The sequence below is a fragment of the Nicotiana sylvestris genome, chromosome 3 (genome assembly GCF_000393655.2).
Source record: "Nicotiana sylvestris chromosome 3, ASM39365v2, whole genome shotgun sequence".
NCBI classification, from domain to species: domain Eukaryota; kingdom Viridiplantae; phylum Streptophyta; class Magnoliopsida; order Solanales; family Solanaceae; genus Nicotiana; species Nicotiana sylvestris.
The window spans coordinates 80,268,314-80,289,444 of record NC_091059.1 but is presented as its reverse complement, the minus strand read 5'-3'; the positions used below and the strand labels follow the sequence as shown (position 1 = coordinate 80,289,444).

Here is a 21,131-nt window from a genome sequence, read left to right as displayed (position 1 = left end):
AGTAAAAATTCTCGTACGATTAATTCTTAAAATGGTAAAAAGATAACCTTCTTTTCTTGTGAGAAAATAATTTCTATCTTAACAATAAAGAAATCTCATAAATTTTCTCATATTATGTGTATAATTTAAAGCTTATTCGAAAGTAGTAATATTAATAACTATATAAAATCATTTTTTTCAAACTTTTTGACAAAACTGTTCCACTCAAAATACCATATCAAACATATATATATCGGTATCAAGGTTTTTAAACTTACGAGGTGTAACAGTTTATGTCGTTGCCCTTTACTGCACAGGTGTAAGCAGTAACGTGCTCGTTTGGGTCTGAGGTCCCATTGTATTTTGGGAGCTCTGGCATTCTGAACTTCTTTGGAATGAGTTTCAGATCCGCTTCCCCTGGGAACGGCCTTTGTATGAACTTCTTTGAATCCACACCTTTCAGGATCGGGGGCTCTCCTAGAATTTGGTCGACCCTGGAGTTTTAGGTCTCGACTTTCTTGTCGTTGGCCTCTATCATTTTCTCGCCCAATTTGATCCTTCTGGTGAGGTCCTCGAGCATTTTTACCATGACGGGATCGGTTATTGACCCGTTGTTGCTCTATCTCTCCGGTACCTATTCAACTGGGGGAGCTGTCCTCGGTGCTACCGTGCTAGGAGTTTTCTAGTGACTATGTAGCTGAGTAATAGCCAGCTTTTGTGCCTACAACATTTCAAAAATAACATGAAGGCTAACCTCCCGTTCTTCCCTGATTGGGGTTTTTTGAGCTTCTTGTGGATCCCCTTGGTGCACGCTCCTATCAATGTGGGAGCTTATGTCATTGTGTTGGGCGTCGCATGAGACCACGTCCACAGGGATCGATTCTGGTGCGTTCCTATGGTTTTGTGGTGGCACACCAACACCTGGAACAGCCACACCATTTTCTCCGTGGTCCTCAAGATTGTTGTTTTCACCTCCATTAACCGAGTTAGACATTTCGACCTGAAATCGAAGATCATGGACAAGAAAAAGCGTGAAAGATAACTTGCGTTATGTGACAAAACCAGTAAGAAAATAATCACTATTATTTTTAGCCCCACGGTGAGCGCCAAACTGTTTACCGCAAAAATGGTAATAACAATTAAATTTGATTATGGGACTCTAAAAATACGTGATCTATTTTTATGCTAGTTGTTAAGCAGTTGATGCTATGTATGTGATACTTAGAAACGAAATGAGAGTTAAGGATAGGGTGATAATCGAACCGATGGGTTAACAATTGAGGCGTCGAGCTTGTCGATTCGGGGGGCCTCGAGGTCGATTCCAGAGCTCGGCTGTGAGCTATCGAAGGCGATCAAAGTACAACTAACAGTTATAATAAAATTAACGGAGGCTCTTTATGGCCAATGATAAGCAATAAATGATGAACAATAATGAAGATAATAAATGAAAGCAATAATGTCAAGAGAATATGCTAGAGAACAAAGAGGATGTTCTTGTATATTTCGCGTGGGCCAACTGAAGGAACAGGAGGTTCTAAAATGATATAGATCCCCTTTATATATATGAGGGGAATCCTAATATAGTACAAATTGCATTAATTACAAAGATAAAGTGATAATTACAAAGATAAAGTGATGGGACAACTATATGACACCCTAATTCATGGCTAGGATAGTCCACTAGGCTCTGTCAGTCCTAGCCATATACCTTCAAAACTCCCCATTTCTATCACAACCGTGGTCAATATTGTCCTTAGGCCGAGCGTCGATGAACCTCGAGGGAGGGAACTCGACCATAGCCTTGCAGATGCGAGCCTTTGAGATGATTATCTGGGGCACCTCGATGATGAGGAATTGGTCCCTCCGATTTCATCGTATACAAGAAATATTAACATACACAAATACTTACTATTAAGAAATTTGGGGGCCCTACAAATTGTAGGGCCTAAAGCAATTGCTTTACCTGATTTATCCATAAGCTGCTTCTGAATAGACTTAGGACTTTATCATGCAATATTTGTATTATTTAAACTCAACTTGTTAGTTGAATTACTTAAATTATAATTAAAATTTGATTAGGGAATTATGTTAGGCCGAACTTTATTACCTTGAGTTTTGGACGAAATACTTGATTGTTGGTAAAAAGTATGCTTTTTTTTATATGTGCATCCTTATGTTATAATTATTTGACATGTAGTTCGAAGAGCTTATATATTCCTGTGGATCGAGCCGTACAACTCGACAGTATATTTGAGATGCATCCATGGATCAGGTCGCACGACCTTGGTACTATATGTATACAACTATTATGGATCGGGTCGTACGACCTCATCATAACTCATATGTAACATCATTAGGAGTTTGAATATTCATGAGATTTCCCCTTTGACTTAAGACTTGGTATTTATATGATATTTCTTATTTGTTTGAGATAGCACTGGATATTTGAGGAATTCATATTGTCATTAAGTTGGAGGATTATGTTAGTTACATACCTTACCTCATTATTACTGTTATATTTCAAATCTACTTATAATTTATTGTATTGGTTAATTGGGCCACTAGTAAGTGTCGATGTCGACCCCTCCTCTACTGCTCAAGGGTTAGGCTAGATACTTACTCGGTATGCGTTAATTTACATACTCATGGTACACTTCTGCACTGATTGTGCAAGTACTTTTGGTAGTCATTTGGGTGCATGGGCAGTGAGGGGACTTTATGGTGAGCTCCATTTCATGGTACAATACTCAAAGTCTCCATCGTATTCATTTATTTTGTCCTGTCTATTTTACATTCCAGACAGATATTGCATTAGTATTGTACTCTAAAAAAGATGCTCATTAACTTGTGACACTGGGTTTTGAAAATTTAGATTTTTTTCTTGGTTGTATTCCTCTATGATTTGGGTCATGAGAATAATGTAAATTTGAGAAAATTGCCTCATGGAGGTCAAATTATCAACTTACCTCGGTCTAAGAAATCCTTAGCCCTCCAAAATAACCTTTGTAAGTCTTGAATCTACCAAAAACTCCAATCCACAAAGCTATTAGACTCAAATCCATAATTGAAATCTCTATCGAAGTCAAAGTCAACCCCAAAATCTCATGGTCAAATTACAAACCAAAGTGAAAATTGGGTTCACAATAATGTCACAAGTCCAATGTTGTACTTACTGTTGGCCCAAATAAAGGATAGTTTTGAAGACTGACAAAGGAACTCAGATATGAATCATGTCCATCCCAGTGGAGCACAGATACAGACAGACTTAAGCCTGTGGGATGCACGTGAAGGAGATAAACCTAACTTGACAGAAGTAATATCTCCTGATCCTGATCGAAAAGGTTGCATATTGGATAAGGAGAAGGACACCTTACTCAAAGAGAACACGGGTTAAGAAGGGGAAAGAGTTAGAGGTTGAGATCAACTAGAACTCTTCCACCAAGGAAGAGTACCATCAGAATTCTAGTCAATCTCTATTTACTAACTCTATAAATATCAGTTTTGTTCTTTTTATAGGTAACACCCATAAGCAGAAGTTAAACGTGAATTGAGAGCAAAATAGCAAGGCAATTTTACAAGCAGTTCATGTGTGATTCAAGTGTGAAAACCTGAAGCAACTTGAACCAGATAGAAGAATCAGTTCCAAGTGTCTGTCTTTTATTCTACTTCAGTTGTAGTAGGTGGTTTTATATTGTACCTTTCATCTTTATCTAGAGGCAATTGTAATAGGTACTCAGAGTTTTCAAGTTAGAGTTAACTTGAAGTTGTCGCAATAATTAGAGGTTGTTTGCCACAACGGAATTAGAGTTAGTCCTAGGTTTACAAAAGAATATTGTAAATGCAATTTTTGGCTTAGTGGTTTTAGTGGAGAGTTTGGGAAAATCCTACTGGAAAGTAGGTCGTGGTTTTTTTACCTTTTGAGCCAGGTGTTTTTCACGTAAAATACTTATGTTCTTTACTTTCCGCATTTTCTATTTCTGCAATAGTAGGTTAAGGAACACTTAGAAGAACCAGGACCTTCCAGTATAAGCTAAAGCGAAAAATTGGTCACCACACAAATCACCCCTCTCTTGTGTGGTATTGAAGTATAAAACATTAATTGGTATTAGAGCGGGTTATCCTTAAAGAGGATAACACCTTAGGAACAGATCAAGATGAGTGCACCACCTGGAAACTGGGAAGGACAATCCACTATTAGGCCTCCACTCTTTAATGGCCAATAAAACTCCTAGTGGAAAAACAGGATGATAGATCACATCATTGGAGAGGACTGTGAGTTTTGGGACATTGTCACTGATGGTCCCCTGGCCACCTTGAAGAAGAATGCTGAAGGAGTAGATTTGCCAAAAACAAGAGCTGACTGCAATGCTGAGGACTTGAGGAAGTGGGAAAAGAATGCTAAGGCCAAGAAATGGCTTGTGTGTGGACTTGGTCCAGACGAGTATAGTAGAGTTCAAAGTTGTACCACTGCTAAGGAAATCTGGGACACTTTGCAAGGGTCTCACGAAGGAACTCCTCAAGTGAAAAGATCGAGAGGAACACTACTATATTCTCAATATGAGAATTTCACCATGAAGGATGGAAAAACAATCCAAGAGATGTATACAAGGTTCACAATACTAACAGATAAACTTAAGTCTCTTGGAAGAATTATTCTTGAAGAAAACAAAGTTGAGAAAATTTTGACAAAGGTCTTGCCAGTCACTTGGGAAAGAAAAATCACTACTATTGAGGAATCAAAGAACATTGCCACTCTCAAGTTGGACGAACTAATTGTAAATCTCACTGCCTATGAACTTAGAAGGCAAACCATGAAGATTGATACACCCAAGAAGGAAAGGAGCCTGACACTCAAAATCACTGAAGGTGCTGATCTAGAGAAGGATGAAATGGCTATTATCACAAAGGATTTCAAGAAGTATCTAATGAGAGGAAAGGGTTATTCAAGAGGTGCAAGCAAAAAAACAAACCAAGGGTTCCTGAAAAACAGACCAACGAGGGCTGCTACAAATGTGGTAAGACTGATCACATCATCAAAAACTATCCTTAGTGGGAAATTGAATGGAAGAAGGAAAGGGATGAATGAGGAAATAGGAAGAATGAACAAGTTCATCCTAAGAAGAACAAAGGATCAACAAAGGCTACAGTTGCTGCCTAGGGAGAAAGCTCAGATGAGGATTCAGAAGATGATGATGGTGATGAACAAGCACCTATGGCCATTGGAGAATCTGATGAGAAATCAGAGGTAAGTGTGATTCATCTCAAAGACAAGATTAAGTTTTTGTCTAAAGAAAGTCTATCTGAGTTACTTCTAGATTTCATTAAAGAATCTGAGGTCATAAACAATGAAAAGGAATAGATGTCTAAGGAATGTGTAATCTTGAAAGCTAAGTGCAAAAATCTAGAACTCAAGGCTAGTGAAAGTGATAGTAAAAATGCTACCAGGTTCTTGAACTTGACACCACTGTGCTAGATCTTAGATCTGAAAATTTAAAACTGAAATTAGGAACAGGTAAAAATAAAGCTGATCACACATATCTCACCTTAGAAGAAAATCTAGAAAAAATAAAAGATGAGTTTTACAAAAGAGATGAGCAGATAAGAGTCATAAAAGAAGATCTAAGTAAGGTTAAGCATGAGCCAAACCAAACTTGTAAATGGAATAAGTCCTCTGATGCACTTTCATGGCTACAAGAACACCATAGTAGCAATAAGAGAGAACTTGGCTACGGGACCCCTGCACCTAAGTGGGATCCGAAAAGCAAGTACACCACACTTCCTGAGAATAAAATCTGCACACACTATGGTAAGACTGGTCACTACAAAAGTGAGTGTACTACAAAAGAAAAGGCTAGTCAAAAGAATAAAATATTTGTTCAAGGGAAAAATAGGCTGCCACGATGGGCTAAAAAGAATTTAATTCACCCTTTTGCCTATAGAAAGGGACCCAAACTAGTTTGGGTTCCTAAGACTAACCCCTGATTTTCTTTTACAGGTCCAAGTGAAGGGAGCAACCAAATATGGTACATGGATAATGGCTGCACAAAGCATATGACTGGAAGCAAGAACTAGTTCCTTTCACTTGAGGACCTCAAAGGAGGTAATGTCTCATTTGGAAATGGTAATAAAGGTGAGATCATTGGGGTTGGAAAGGTAGGTAAGATAGACTCACACTCCATTGAGAATGTCTACTTGATAGATGGCTTGAAATACAACCTAATTAGTGTATCACAACTATGTGGCAGAGGTAACTTGATAGCATTCACCTCTACCAAATATTTTGTGATAAATCCTACCACTGACAAGATTGTTTTGCAACGAAAAAGAGTAAATAATATATACATTATAGATATGTCCACTATTTCATCAAATGAACGCACTTGCTTAAGTGTGTTGGACAATGATCTTCTCCTTTGGCACAAGAGACTTGGACATGCAAGTCTAAGTCAACTCAACAAATTAGTCTCCAAGGACCTGGTGATAGGGCTGTCTAACATCTAGTTTAAGGAAGACAAAGTTTGTGAGACTTGTGCAAGGGGGAAGCAGGTAAGATCCTCTTTTAAATGCCAGAAAGTGGTAAGCACGACCAGATCGATGGAACTAGTTCATATAGATCTCTGTGGTCCAATGAGAACATTAAGTAGATGTGGTAAATAATATGTGATGGTGCTTGTTAATGATTACTCTAGGTTTACTTGGACATTATTTTTAACATCTAAAGATGAAGCATTTGACGTGTTTATTTCATTTGTTAGAAAAAGAAACAACTAGATAATCAACTTGCATCAATTAGGTTTGATCATGGAACTGAATTTGAAAATGCTACGTTTGTTGAATTTTGTGATGTGCATGGCATAGATCATAATTTTTCTGCCCCTAGGACTCCACAACAAAATGGAGTAGTTGAAAGAAAGAATAGCACACTTGAAGATATGGCTAGGACTATGTTTCTTTATAGTAAACTGCCCCATAGCTTCTGGGAAGAAGTTGTAAACACTGCGTGTTACATCATTAAAAGGTGCATGACTAGACCTCTTGTAGAGAAGACTTCCTATGAGCTACTTAAAGGGAGAAAACCAAATATATCCCATCTTAGGGCATTTGGATGCAAGTGCTTTTTGCACAACAATGGAAAAGATTCCCTAGGTAAACTTGATCCCAGAAGTGATGAAGGAGTATTCTTGGAATATTCTTCACATAGCAAAGCTTATAAAGTGTACAACAAAAGAACTATGTGTGTAAAAGAAAGTATACATGTGGTTTTTGATGAAACTAACATTCTTTCTGAGAGACATGAACATGAAGATGAAGCTATTGGGGTGGTAAAAAGTTTAAATGAAATTACAGCCCAAGATGAAGCTGCACCAGAAGAAGGAGCAGGTGATGGAATAGGTTCTTCCATCCAGGGCAACCTGACAGGGGGAACTGAACAAAGAAGAACTGAATCTAATTCCTCAATAGAACTTGTCCATGAGCCTGTCTCTCAGCAACAAAACATGGGAGAAATATCAAGTGGAAATCAGTTGGTTTTGAAACCTTAGATGTATCAAAGTTCTCATCCCATTGAGAACATAATTACTGATCCAACTTAGAATTAAAATTAGATCTTCATTAAAGAATCTTTGTTCTTTTGATGCTTCCTTATCTCTTATTGAACCTAAAAATGTTGCTGAGGCTTTGCAGGATGCAGACTGGGTAAATGCAATGTAAGATGAACTCAGCCAGTTTGAAAGGAGTCAAGTTTGGCATATGGTTCCAGACCCAAGGACAGATCAGTAATTAGCACTAAATGGGTCTTCGAAAACAAACTTGATGAAGATGGAACTGTTACAAGGAATAAGTCAAGATTGGTGGTTCAAGGTTATAGCCAAGAGGAGGGCATAGACTATGATGAGACCTTTGCTCCAGTTGTAAGGTTGGAAGCAATAAGACTCCTCATAGCCTTTGCTGCATACATGGAATTTACTCTTCACCAGATGGACGTTAAGAGTGCCTTCCTTAATGGCTACTTAAATGAAGAAGTGTTTATCAAGCAACCTCTAGGGTTTGAAAGCAAGGAGTGTCATGATCATGTATACAGACTTGACAAGGCACTCTATGGACTCAAGCAGGCTCCTAGAGTGTGGTATGAACGACTTTTAAAATTTTTGCTTGAACATGGATACAAGGGAGGTAAAATTAATAACACTCTATTCTTGAGGAAAAAAGGTAAAGATCTTCTAGTAGTACAGATATATGTCGATGACAAAATTTTTGGAGCAATTGCGAAATACTAAGTAAGGAATTTGCTAAACTAATGGGAAGTGAATTTGAAATGAGTATGATATGTGAGCTTAATTTCTTTTTAGGCTTGCAAATTAAACAAAACTCAAATGGAACTATGATCCATCAGCAGAAATATGCAAAAGAGTTTCTTAAGAAATTTAAAATGGAAGAATCGAAGGAAATAGATACTCCTATTGCAGCATCTACAAAATTGGACATAGATGAACTTGGTTCATCTGTTGATTGGAAGTTGTATAGGGGTATTATTGGTTCACTTTTGTATCTTACTGCTAGCAGACCTGACATTGTTTTTAGGGTAGGACTTTATGCTTGATTTCAAGCAAATTCAAAAGAATCCCACTTGACCGCTATCAAGAGAATATTGAGATACTTGAAAGGCACCACTGACCTTTGCCTTTGGTATCCAAAAGGTAGTAACTTTAACCTAGTGGGATATGTTGACGCTGACTATGAAGTATTCCTTATAGACAGGAAAAGCACCTTGGGTATGGAACACTTCCTTGGTTCATGTCTTATGTCACGGGCTACTAAAAAGCAAAATTCAGTGGCCTTATCTAGTGTTGAAGCTGAGTATGTTGCTGCTACTTCATGTTGTGCTCAATTGCTGTGGATCAAACAACAATTAATGGATTTTGGAATTGATGTTGATTGCATCCCTATTTTTTTTGATAACACTAGTGCTATTAGTATGACTAAGAACCCGGTTCATTATAAGAGAACTAAGCACATAGATGATAGGCACCATTTTTTAGGGACAACTATGAGAAAGGCTTGATCACTGTAGAATTTTGTGCTACTAATAAGCATATTGCTGACATCTTTACAAAAGCACTTAGTAGAGAGAACTTTGAAAGGAACATGTTAGAATTAGGGATGATTAAGATCACCTAATGGAACCACTTCAGAATGCATAATGAAAAAAAAATGGTTAGAAAATCTGGAACTTGTGTAAATAACTAGATTAATCGTTGCTCCGTCTCATACTATAAATAGTATACTCATGTGTCATATGTTAATAAGACTCACTGATCTCTAACTAAATTTTTTCTATTTTGACAAATTGAGACATGATCAAGAGGATTCTTAGTGAAGAACCTGGTTCATCAGTACTGGTTCATCTGAATAACGAGGTATGTTTTCTACACTCTGCACAATTAGAAAAACTAATATTTAATACATGAACAGGGTCCTGACTACGTTAAAAAAACATCAAAAGCCAATCCTTTTATGTTTAAACCAGTTCCATTTCAACTAGAATCCCCACTGTGTTAAAATGCCTAGATTCTAGGGAAGTCTAACTGCCTATTCAACTTGAAAATTCAGGGTGATTAGACTTCTATTTAACTAGTAAAAGCTGCCGTTGTGTATTAATTACCCTCCTCCTTTAAATTCATCATCATCACCACTGCTACCCTCCCATAATTTTCAAAAACCGTCAAAACATTTCTATTCTCTCTTCTTTTCTCTTCCAAAACTCAAACCACAAATTTTTTTCTAGAATCTAGAGAAAATGACTAACCCCAAGATAACCCTGATACACCTCCACCCACCTACGCCCTCCGATTTCTCCACCACTCCTCAACTCAGCACTACCCCTCAACCTAGGAGAAGGCGAGTAAAGATGCTTGCTCGAAAAACTATGGCTACATGTGCGCTTTCCAGTAAATTAAATGCACAGTTCAAGGCAAGTCAAGCCCAAGATTCCAAAAATTCTAATGATTCTTTCAAGTCTGCGAGTGAGGGGGAAGGAATTGGTTCTTCTGATTATGAGCAGGTACTATCTGTGCAAAATCCCTCTATTGAGGCAATTTCTGATCTAGTTGAAAATTTGGAAAATCGATTTGTTTTGGTTGGGTCTGTAGTGGATGTGGAAACGCCCGAGTCAAGAAGGTGAGGAGGTAAAAATAAAAGTGAAAAAGAAAAAAGAGTGAGGGTGTGAGTAGTGCTGAGAGGGGAAAAGGAAAAGAAGTGGTTGATTCTTCACCTACCTCTAAAATGGTTAAAATGGCTATCTGTGGAGCTGAGCCAGAAAAGGTGGTAGAAAGCAACAAGAAAATAGGGGGGGAGTGGATTAGGGGATGCTACTGAAGGACTAGTTAATCTTAGCAAGCATACAAATCAACCTGGTTCAACTGTTGAAGAGAGCTAGCAGATCTTCTGAAAAAGGTTGGTGAGAGTTATAACCCCAAGCAAAAGAGAACTCCAAAGACTCCTGGCACAACAAGAGCCAACAAGAAAAGGAAGGCTGCTTCTTCTAAAACTACTGAAACTCCTCTACTAAAAGGAAGGTCTATGAGGAGCAAGCTAAAGCAAAGTGAGGAGGAGTTGTAGAAAGCTATGCAAGAAAGTAAGATGAAAAGGATGGACAAAGGAAAAGCAAAGGTGGTAGAGCCTATTGAGGCTGTTGATGTGGATGAGATGGACCCAGTCCATCAAGGTGAACATGTGACTGTTGAGGTAGAGGTTCAGACCCCTTATCCCAAGAAAGCCAAGACTTCCTCAAAGAAGTCTTTATCTGTATCCAAGTCTGCTGAACCCTCTACTTTGGCTAAACGGACATGGTCTGATGTGAAAGCCAAACAAGTTAGAATTACTGAAGAAGAAGACTGGAGTGGTAAAGAGGAGGATGAGTCTGATACTAAACAAGATAAGGTGGCCAAGTTTAACAAACGCACTATCTTGAAGGGAAGACTTTTGAGGAACTTGGAGGAAGAAGGGATGGTTCTACTGCTTGAATGGCTATAAGTATAGGGGTGGAAGGACATGGTCCTTCAGTTAGATGGCAGATTGGCCAGAAATGAGATTATTGAATTCATGGAAAATGCATAGGTCAAGGATGGAAGGAGTCACTAGCCTGGTGAAAGGGGTTCAATTGTCTTTTGATGCAAAAGAGTTGGGTGAAATCCTTGGTATACCTTTTGAAGGTTATGATGATTACACAAGGCAAAAATGGCTAAGTCTGGACTCCCTTCCTACTGCCCTAGCCATTACTAGGAAATTCTGTGATAACAAAGAAGTAAATGAGGCTAAGGTTGTGTATAAGAGTGAAATGAAGCCATCCCATAAGGTGTTGTTTGAATTCATCAACAAGTGTGTGCTTCCCAGGCAGGAAAGAAGGCACATTGCCAACTACAGGGACTTGGTTTTGATGGAATGTCTAGATAGTGGGCGGCAGATCAACTGGCCTGGATTTATAATCAAGCTCCTAGATTAGGTTATCAATGGTTCTAAGGCCCATGCCACTCCATATGGATTCATTCTCACTACTGTTCTTGCTCATTTTAAGGTGCCACTAAAGAAGTGGGAGATGACCACAAGCAAAGACCATTTTGGAATCAATACTCTGATTGCTTGTGATTATGAGGTCCCCGCCATTTCCAATAAACCTGGTTCATCTAAAAATACACCTATTAATAGCACGGTCAAAGCTTTATTGCATGATAATGGGGAAAAGGATGCTGAGATAGCAAGGCTGAAGACTCGTTTGGCAGAAGTAGAATCTGAGAGAGATGCTATCAGAACTGAGCTCATAATGGAAAAGGAGAAGAATGATGGAATTCTTCAAGACATGTTGCACCTTCTCCAAGCCAAAACCCAAACCCCAGTTCTTCCAAGCCTTAATTTCCTGCAGCTTGCCTAACCCTTTCAGTGACCCAGATTAGGGATTTTTTTTTTTGCTCATGTTTTAACTATTTTTGTTTCTTTTTGTGGATTGTGGCAGAATCATATTCCCTATCAACGAAGTTTGTTGTTTTTGCTCTTGTTGACTATTTATCATTCCTTGATAGTTTAGATGTGTAGTTGATTACTAATGATTAATCCATAAATGCATTTGCAGTTGCCCCAGTGGCCATGAGTAATTTTTAAAATCTGGGAATCACACATTGTTTATGCAACTTTTCGATGATGCCAAAAGGGGGAAAAGATATTGTGTTTTATATTCTGAATAGTGATGTTTATAACCTAATGAACCTGGCTCTTGATGATAAGTGAAAAATGTTTCTAACATACCATTGATGTTGAGCTGAGTTCTAGCGTGGCCTAAGTGTACGAAAAGCACAGAGTTTGTCATCATCAAAAAGGGGGAATTTGTTGGCCCAAGTGAAGGTTAGTTTTGACGACTGACAAAGGAACTCATACATGAACCAGGTCCATCCCAGTGGAGCACAGATACGGATAGACTTACGCATGTGGGATGCACGTGAAGGAGATAAACCTAACTTCACAGAAGTGATATCTCCTGATCCTGATCGAAAAGGTTGCATATTGGATAAGGAGAAGGACTCCTTACTCAAAGAGAATACGGGTTAAGAAAGGGAAGGAGTTAGAGGTTGAGATCAACTAGAACTCTTTCACCAAGGAAGAGTAGCATCAGAATTCTAGTCAATCTCTATTTACTAACTCTATAAATATCAGTGTTGTTCTTTTTTACAGGTAACACACATAAGCAGAAGTTAAACGTGAATTGAGAGCAAAATAGCAAGGCAATTTTACAAGCAGTTTGTGTGTGATTCAAGTGTGCAAACCTGAAGCTACTTAAACCAGATAGAAGAACCAGTTCCAAGTGTCTGTCTTTTATTCTAGTTCAATTGTAGTAGGTGGTTTTATATTGTACCTTTCACCTTTATCTAGAGGCAATTGTAATAGGTACTCAGAGTTTTCAAGTTAGAGTTAACTTGAATTTGTCGCAACAGGTAGAGGTTGTTTGACACAATGGGATTAGAGTTAGTCCTAGGTTTACAAAAGAGTTTTTCTAAATGCAGTTTTTGGCTTAGTGATTTTAGTGGATAGTTTGGAAAAATCCTACTGGAAAGTAGGTCGTGGTTTTTTCACCTTTTGAGCCAGGTTTTTTCCACGTAAAATACTTGTGTTCTTTACTTTCCGCATTTTCTATTTCTGCAATAGTAGGTTAAGAATTAATTAGAAGAACCATGTCCTTCCATAATCAGTTTAAGCGAAAAATTGATCACCACACATATCACCCCCCCTCCCGTCGTATGTGGTATTGAAATATAAAACATCACTTAAAATTGTATTCGAAGTCCATTTAAGTACCTAGATATTAAACTAGGTGATCTGAGGTTTATGTCAAAATTACCCAATTTTACCCTTTAAATCCATATTCCAAGCTTGTGGATGAAAATCTAGCTCAAACTCCCTTTAGGCCAAGCTTTGAAGTCCTTAAAATGGTGTAAAATAAAATAAAATATAAAATGAGACAGTTTATATATACTTAGATGAAATTTTGTCCTAGCATTATAGGGTAGAAATGCACTAGAGGTTTTGATGCGCAGGTGGGAGCGTCACGGTATACTAACGCCTGGCTGTAATGCGAAGCCAAAGCCTGCAACCTTGCAGTTTTTCGCAATTCTTTCCAATTTCACCCGAATGTATCGAACTCACCTGGGTCCCTCGAAATATATTCCACTTATCTTTTCCCAACAAGGTATATTTGTAGCCCAACCTATCACGCACATCGTTGGTCAGGCCTAATTGGCCTTCTTGTATCGTGAGATTGCCGTGCGAGACCCTTTGACTTTCTTATTAGGTGTTTGCATTGGCCTCATGATGACCTCTAGCAGTGTAACCTCAACCATAATTTTGGTATTTGGCTAGATCACTTTTCTTGTTGTAGCCTGGCCGTGTGTGATCTTATCGCAATAAAATATTACCTTTTTGTGTTACTCTCATGTTGTGTAAACAACATAAATAATTTTGTGGATCTCTACAAATTTATTTTTAATTTTATGACCCTATCATTTTTTTACACATGATAGATTTACTTTCACACATAACAGATCTATCTTTTACACATAAAAGATCTAAAATGAACACTTTGTTAATTTCAACATTGTAAATGGACATGAAGGCCTATTTCCTCCAAAAAGGGTGAGTGGAAAACATCAAGATATATTACGACCAACACCTTGTCTTAAGTATTCATAGCATTCCAACTACTCTTAATTCAATCCTATATATCAATTTAACGTTCCAAACTCCTGGAAACACATGTATTATCATTTCATTTCAATCACATTTTGCATCAACAAATGCAATTGGTTGCGTACTTAACGAGCCACTAGCCATTCTAAACTAATTAAACATGCTCAAAGCGCAGAACGAGAGAAGAGAAAAGTAATATTAAGCTGTCTCGATATTTATAAAAGCAAAAGAGATAGAACAAAATAGTTTAAAATATCCCATACAGCCCGATTAAAGACCAAGTCACGAGCACTAAAATATGAGTGCAACTGATACGAGACGCAGCTCGATAAAAAAACATAACTAGAAATAAAGGATAAAAGTTGAAGCCGCGCTCCACGCACTACAACAAAATTGGCCTAAGGTAACACTTATTATAGACAACACTTGAAAAGTGTTGCCAAAAATAGCAATAGGAACGCTTTTGTATGGGTGGCCCTTTTTAAGAGCTTTTGGCAACGGAATTTAGGCAGCACTCATAAAGCATGCTCTTTATGTACAAAGACTACATCTTGTAAGCGTTGCCTAATATTAAATTTTTGAGAACGCTTATTCAGATATTAAGCAACGATTTACAAGCGTTATTCTTGGTAGGCTAAAAGCAACACGGTACAAACGTGGTCTAAAGTAAAAATATTTCGCAAAAAAAAAAATTTACACTTGTACTATTCCCTCTAAAAATTTAAAATATTCCCTCTAAAAATTTTCACACTATTTTAAACTATTCCTCCTTCTCTAGGGTTTGAAACCCACAAAACTTCTTCTTCACTCGAATTTTCAAAAATAGGACAGTCGATTGCACACTATCTTTGTCAAGAAAAGGAAAAGAAAAAAAATTGCACCCAATTGGCGATGCACTTCAGAAGCAGGAGCTCTAATTTGCTTCACTTGATTTCTCCTAAGGTGTGAGTTACGCCATTCTATTTCTCAAGGCAACAAAAAAGATTTGGCATTCGGGTTTTATCGATTTCTTTTGAGACCAATATAGGATTTTTTTTCAAATTAGTACTCGATTATACATATACATGTATACTTTACTTTTATTCAGTACTTGAATTTAACCGAAAATATTCTAGTATTTAGATTTTCTTCTGGATATAGAGTAAATAGACGTTTCAGGGAATTTCTGATACAGTTACTTTGTTATGGATTGGGGAAAACTTGGTTAAACGAGTTGTAGATCTTTTAATGTATCTGTGTATGGATAGATTTTTTGTAGGTTTAGCATGAGAGGCTTGAAATCGTTATATTAGAATTTTGTTACACTAGCTTCATCGTCTAAAATGGTCCACCTACATTTATATACTTTTATTGAATGCCAAGGGTATTTGAATTGTCCACTTAAACGATAAAATAATACAGAACTCATGAATTTAGCTACACCACAGTTCTTTGATGGAACTCAGCTTGATTGACTTGAATAAAACTAAAAGCTCCTATTTTTTAATGAAGAAGTAGAATATTTTTAACTTGTAGGTAAAATCTAGCTCAAGGGCATAATGATAGCTGAGCTTAATGAGGTTCGGTATGATACAGTTGCATTGGTTTAGTTTGTTTCTAATTATCTATCGGCGCGCCTAAGAAAAACGGAAAAGGGTCAATTAGCTAGTCGAAAGATCAAATGTAGTTTAAGCAAACTTTATAGCAGGAAATAGAGGTCGTGTTTTAGAAAAAGAAAAAAAGGAAAAGGAGTGGTTGGGGGAAGAACAAAATGCCTGGCAGGCACAGAAGAAATCGGATCTGTTAGTTACCTAAAAAATGATATTTGAGATTCAAATTGGACCACCAGGTGCAAGCATTTTATATGGGACCTCATTAACTTTCCAGGCTCAGTTCTTTTTCTTTTTTCGTATTGGTTGAAAGAAATTCTTTTTAGAACATTATAACCAGTTTTTCAGACAGAAATATGATCTGCCAATTTCATAAAATTTTCACGTGGCTTCCAGTATTGTGTCACTCATTGAATTTGTATTAACTTTTTAAAAAAAAGTTTAACTAATATCCAATTTGTGGATAACTTCAAATACATAAATTTTTCTCTTCTTCTTTACTGTTGTTTTCCTCTTCTTCTTGTTGTTAAATTTGTTGTTATTTTGACAATTTGATGATTGACATTTGTTCTTTATATATTTAAAAGTTATGTTTCAAATTTTAGCTAAATTTGAAGTAGATTTGGTCATTGAATCGTGTATTAGATTGTTGAAATTCGAAGAAGAGGTTTAAGCTTCAGAACTTAAGATTCGAAATATGAAGTTGTATTCAATAGATTGAACTACTTAAGATTCGGATTCTGGAGTTGCATTTGAAAAATAAAAGAGCTTCAGCTTTTATTTCTGATGTTGTATTGAAGAGAATGAATTACTTTAGTTTCGAATTTTTGAAGTTGCATTTGAAAGATAGAAGGACTTCGGATTTGATTTCTATAGTTGCATTGAAGAGATTGAGCTACTTCAGATCCTGTATACGGTCGAAATCGGAGGGCTCGATATCGAGGACTTAACGGTACCCCAGGCTCGAGTTCAGGCAACACGAAGTAAAGACCAGATCTGACGGGAAAATGCATACCTCGAGGGAGCAAATCGGAGACCCGTCATGATCTGCCTCGAGGGTAGTACAATTTCGATGATACTCAAGAAAGAGCGGGAATTTCTCAAGGGCACGTGGATCAGGGTATAAATTATGGGATAAGATTTGTACGAAATAGTACGAGTCCGTACTATGTTGTTATACAACTGTACCAATAGAATTATTTACCATAATTGAAAATGTACCATATTAGGGTTTTCCCCTTCTAAATAAAGGGGACTCCAATCATTTGTAAACATCATCTCATTCACTGCAATAGAACATTCTACTATGCTTTTCTCGTTTACTGTTCCTCAGTTGTTCTTCAACTTTATTTTTTTTACTTTATTGTTCATATTTTATTGCTTTTAACTCTCCTCGAGGACCCCGAGATAATCGAGCTCGAGGTCCTTATTGCTCTAACAACACTGGTTTGGTTCACCAGTTCTTCTTACTTAAACATAATATTACTTGTATATTCACTAGTATTGGAATAAATTACATATCTTTAAAACCACAAATCACATTTAATTATTACTCATATTTTTCGAAGTAAACAGTTTGGCGCCCACCGTGGGGCTAAAGATAATAGTGATTATTTTAGTGCTAGTTTTCTAATAACACACGTTATTCTTCACACTTTTTCTTGTCAAAGATTCTTTAATTTCAGGTTAAGATATGTCTAGCTCAACAAACGCACCTGTGCATAGAAACGACGGTCTCGGATCCCATGGAGAAAACAATGCAACAACTGTAGGGACCGGTGTGCCACTGTTAAACCCTGGGGTAGCACCAACGCCAAACCCCATTTATGTTGATTCACACATTGCCGTGAATGTCGATTTGGATGCTGATGTCGAAGGAAGTGTACGTGGAGGGGATCAACCTGGCGCTCAAAGGACACAAGCTCAAGGAGAAAGAGAAGTTAGTCTACAAGTGATTTTTGAGATGTTGCACGCGCAACGAATTGCTATCGCCCAGTTGCAGAGTCGGCAAAAGACTCCGAGCGTGGCTGGGCCAGAAATCGCTCATCGTGTTGAGCCGACCCCGGATAGATCAAGCAACAACAGCTCGGGAACTGACCCCACCGTCATGATAATGCTCGAGGAACTCACGAAGAGGATCAATTCAGGAGAAAAAAGGATTGAGGAGAACAACAAAAAGGTGGAACCATACAACTCGAGAGTCGACCAAATACCGGGAGCACCTCCGATTTTTGAAGGACTGGGCTTGAAGAAGTTCGTGCAAAAACCATTCAACAAGAGTGCGGCTCTGAAGCCCATCCCGAAGAAGTTTCGGATGCCAGACATCCCAAAATACAAGGGGACCATTGATCCCAACGAGCACATGAACACATATACTTGTGGCATAAAAGGAAATGATTTGGAAGAAGATGAGATTGAGTATGTTTTGCTAAAAATGTTTGGGGAAACTCTATCTAAGGGTGCCATGATTTGGTACCATAACTTACCCCCGAACTCTATTGATTCATTTTCCATGTTGGTAGACTCATTTTGTAAAGGCACATGCCGGTGCCATAAAAGTCGCAACAAGGAAGTCCGATGTATTCAAAATAAAGCAAAGGGAGAACGAGATGCTGAGGGAATTTGTCTCCCTCTTCCAGTCAGAACGAATGCAGTTACCACCGGTCTCCGATGACTGGGTCGTACAAGCCTTCACTCAGGGGCTAAATGAATGAAGTTCGATAGCTTCGAAGCAGCTGAAGCATAACTTGATCGAGTATCCTGCCGTGACTTGGGCGGATGTGCATAATAGGTACCCATCAAAAATTAGGGTCGAAGAAGACCAGTTGGGAACTCAGTCTATCCAAGCAGGTTACTAGCAAAAGAGTCACGAAATACAAACAGGGGGTCAAGGTCGAATAAGGAAAGATATCAGCCATACGTCGGGGATCGAAGGAACATTTCAAGGCGTAACATACCTCGGAATAATCAAAGAGTAGATCAATGTCAAAGTTACCGGGGACTCATAAGAAAACCCGGGCTTGATAGGCACTTGGGACAGGTAGAGTCACCCCGATTATCGTAGTACAACTTCGGCATCGATGCCTCGAGTATCGTCTCAGCCATTAACAAAATTGGAAACACTAGATGGCCCAAGCCTATACAGACCAATCCTTCTCAGAGAACCTGTTACACCCCACGTTTTTGTACGTAGAAGTACGCCATGAGTAAATTGATGAACGCTCAAAAATGAAATGTTACATCCCGCATTTTCGTACGTTAAAGTTTCTTTGTAAGATAATCGACATAAGTTCGGGAATGAGATTATTTTGGGATTATAAGTATTACGCTATTTCAAAGAAGTGATAAGTAAATTAGTGAAGGTGAAAGGGTAAGTGAATCGAAGGAAATGAATTATCGTCAAAGTTTGACATTCTGGATAAAATACGGCCTGAGCTAAAATACCCACTATTTATGGACTAGTACCATACAAGATACTACATGACCATGATAGCAAGGTGTATAAGTTATATTAAAAGTGAGTAGTATTTTAAGTAAGTTGGGATAATTCTTAACTATGTGGGTAATTGATTAATTATTGAATAATGGGAGATTACCTAGTTAATTAATAAATTGTTAGGTGATTGATTAAAGGAATTAGATAATATTAGACCCCCTCCCAACGTGGCATCCCATAACTAAAATTAGTGACTCATGAATTATGTTGAAAAGTGGCCAAGTTTGGTGTCACATTTAGTGGCTTAGTCATTATAAAGTGTAGGCCCACACCTACTCAAATGAAAGGCATATCAAATTTCAAATTAAGATGCTTATCTCAAGATGCAAGTAACTGAAGTAAATCTCAATTTAAGAGAGTATTCATGCAGATTTTCCTTAGCAACGTGATTAGATACAAAACAAAGGCTTCTCAAAAATAAGACATCTCCTTACCTTATTAATGTTGGGTTCTATTATTTCTAAGTAATGGATTGAAAACCTTTAAGACTCCAACAATTATATACGTATTGAAGGCAACGGACGAAGCTACAAAATAGATTTTCCCTACTTCGATCTGTCGCTATGTGATTTTTTTCAATTAACGTGTGTTATAGGAATTGTCAAGAGAATCAACTCAGGTATGTTAAGGCTATCCCTTATTTCTTTTTGGCATGATCCATACGATACGAATAAAACGAGCAAATGCGCAATTTCCATAAATGATTCTATTCATAAAAATATTAGAGATGCTTATGTTCTTAATTCCCCATGTGTCATATTATTCTATCATCTGTTCATGGGTTTCAGAAAATACGTAAGTTGATAAAGTTTACTTTAAGGTATTATTCAAAGGCAAAATGGTCTTATGACACTTCGAAAGATTTTATTGACGTACTTCTCATGCATTGCATTCATGTACATTGACCCATGACCAGATGTCGTTATATACGCGTATAAATGTATATTATATGTAGGGGATATGGGAAAGGTTACGACATTATATACGCAGTACCACTTGATCAGCTGGTATACATTGATGATTTGCCCACAGTGACTGAAATGATATGATGGGATGCCATCAGAGGCTTGATGATGTTATGAACGCATATACCCATGTATGGTATGACATTTATACGCATATGGATGACGTTATAAAAAATGAAATGATTCACAGAGCTATGCAAAAGTACATGTCGAGTCTTTTACTCCATGTTTCTCTCATGTCTATTATTTACTAATTTTCATTCTTTACATACTCGGTACATTATTTGTACTGATGTCCCTTTGCCTGGGGATGCTTCATTTTATGCCTGCAGGTCCCAATAGATAGTTCGAGAGCCCTCAAAGTAGGTTATCAGCTCAGCGGATGATGTTGGTGCGCTCCATTTTCTTCGGAGTTGCTTGTTTGGTTAGTATGATTTAGATATGTATTGTTTGGTATGGCGGGACTCTATCCCAACCTATATGAAAATTATGTATTCTTAGAGGCTTGTAGATAGATGTCATGTACGTTAAAGATTGTATGGCTCTGTCGGCCTATGTTCAGTGTACGAGTGGTTATTTTGGCCTTATAGGCCCGTATGTCTTATGTATAAGTTGGTATCACATTTTGTATTTTACTTATCTCACAGTAGCCTTCCGTCTCAATTATCTATGATAGTATGACATGAAAAGATATGTTATGTTGATACTCGATTGAGTAAGGTACCGGTGCCTGTCGTAGCCCATCGGTTTGGGTCGTGACAAAAGTGGTATCAGAGTAGTTTTGTCCTAGAAAATCTACAAACCGTGTCTAGTAGAGTCTTGTTTATGGGTGTGTTATGCACCACACTTATAAGTAGGAGGCTACAGGGCATA

At 37.7% G+C, this 21,131-nt stretch overlaps 1 protein-coding gene across 1 annotated transcript; it reads left to right on the top strand.

Annotated features, from left to right (window-relative positions):
* Nucleotides 1–3,202: 3,202 nt before the first annotated feature.
* LOC138887571 (uncharacterized) lies at nucleotides 3,203–6,051 on the top strand. Its single transcript, XM_070169335.1, has 5 exons — nucleotides 3,203–3,368; nucleotides 4,417–4,994; nucleotides 5,138–5,224; nucleotides 5,425–5,806; nucleotides 5,975–6,051. The coding sequence occupies exons 1-5, from the start codon at nucleotides 3,203–3,205 to the stop codon at nucleotides 6,049–6,051; spliced, it is 1,290 nt and encodes a 429-aa protein (XP_070025436.1).
* The last annotated feature ends 15,080 nt before the right edge of the window (nucleotides 6,052–21,131 follow it).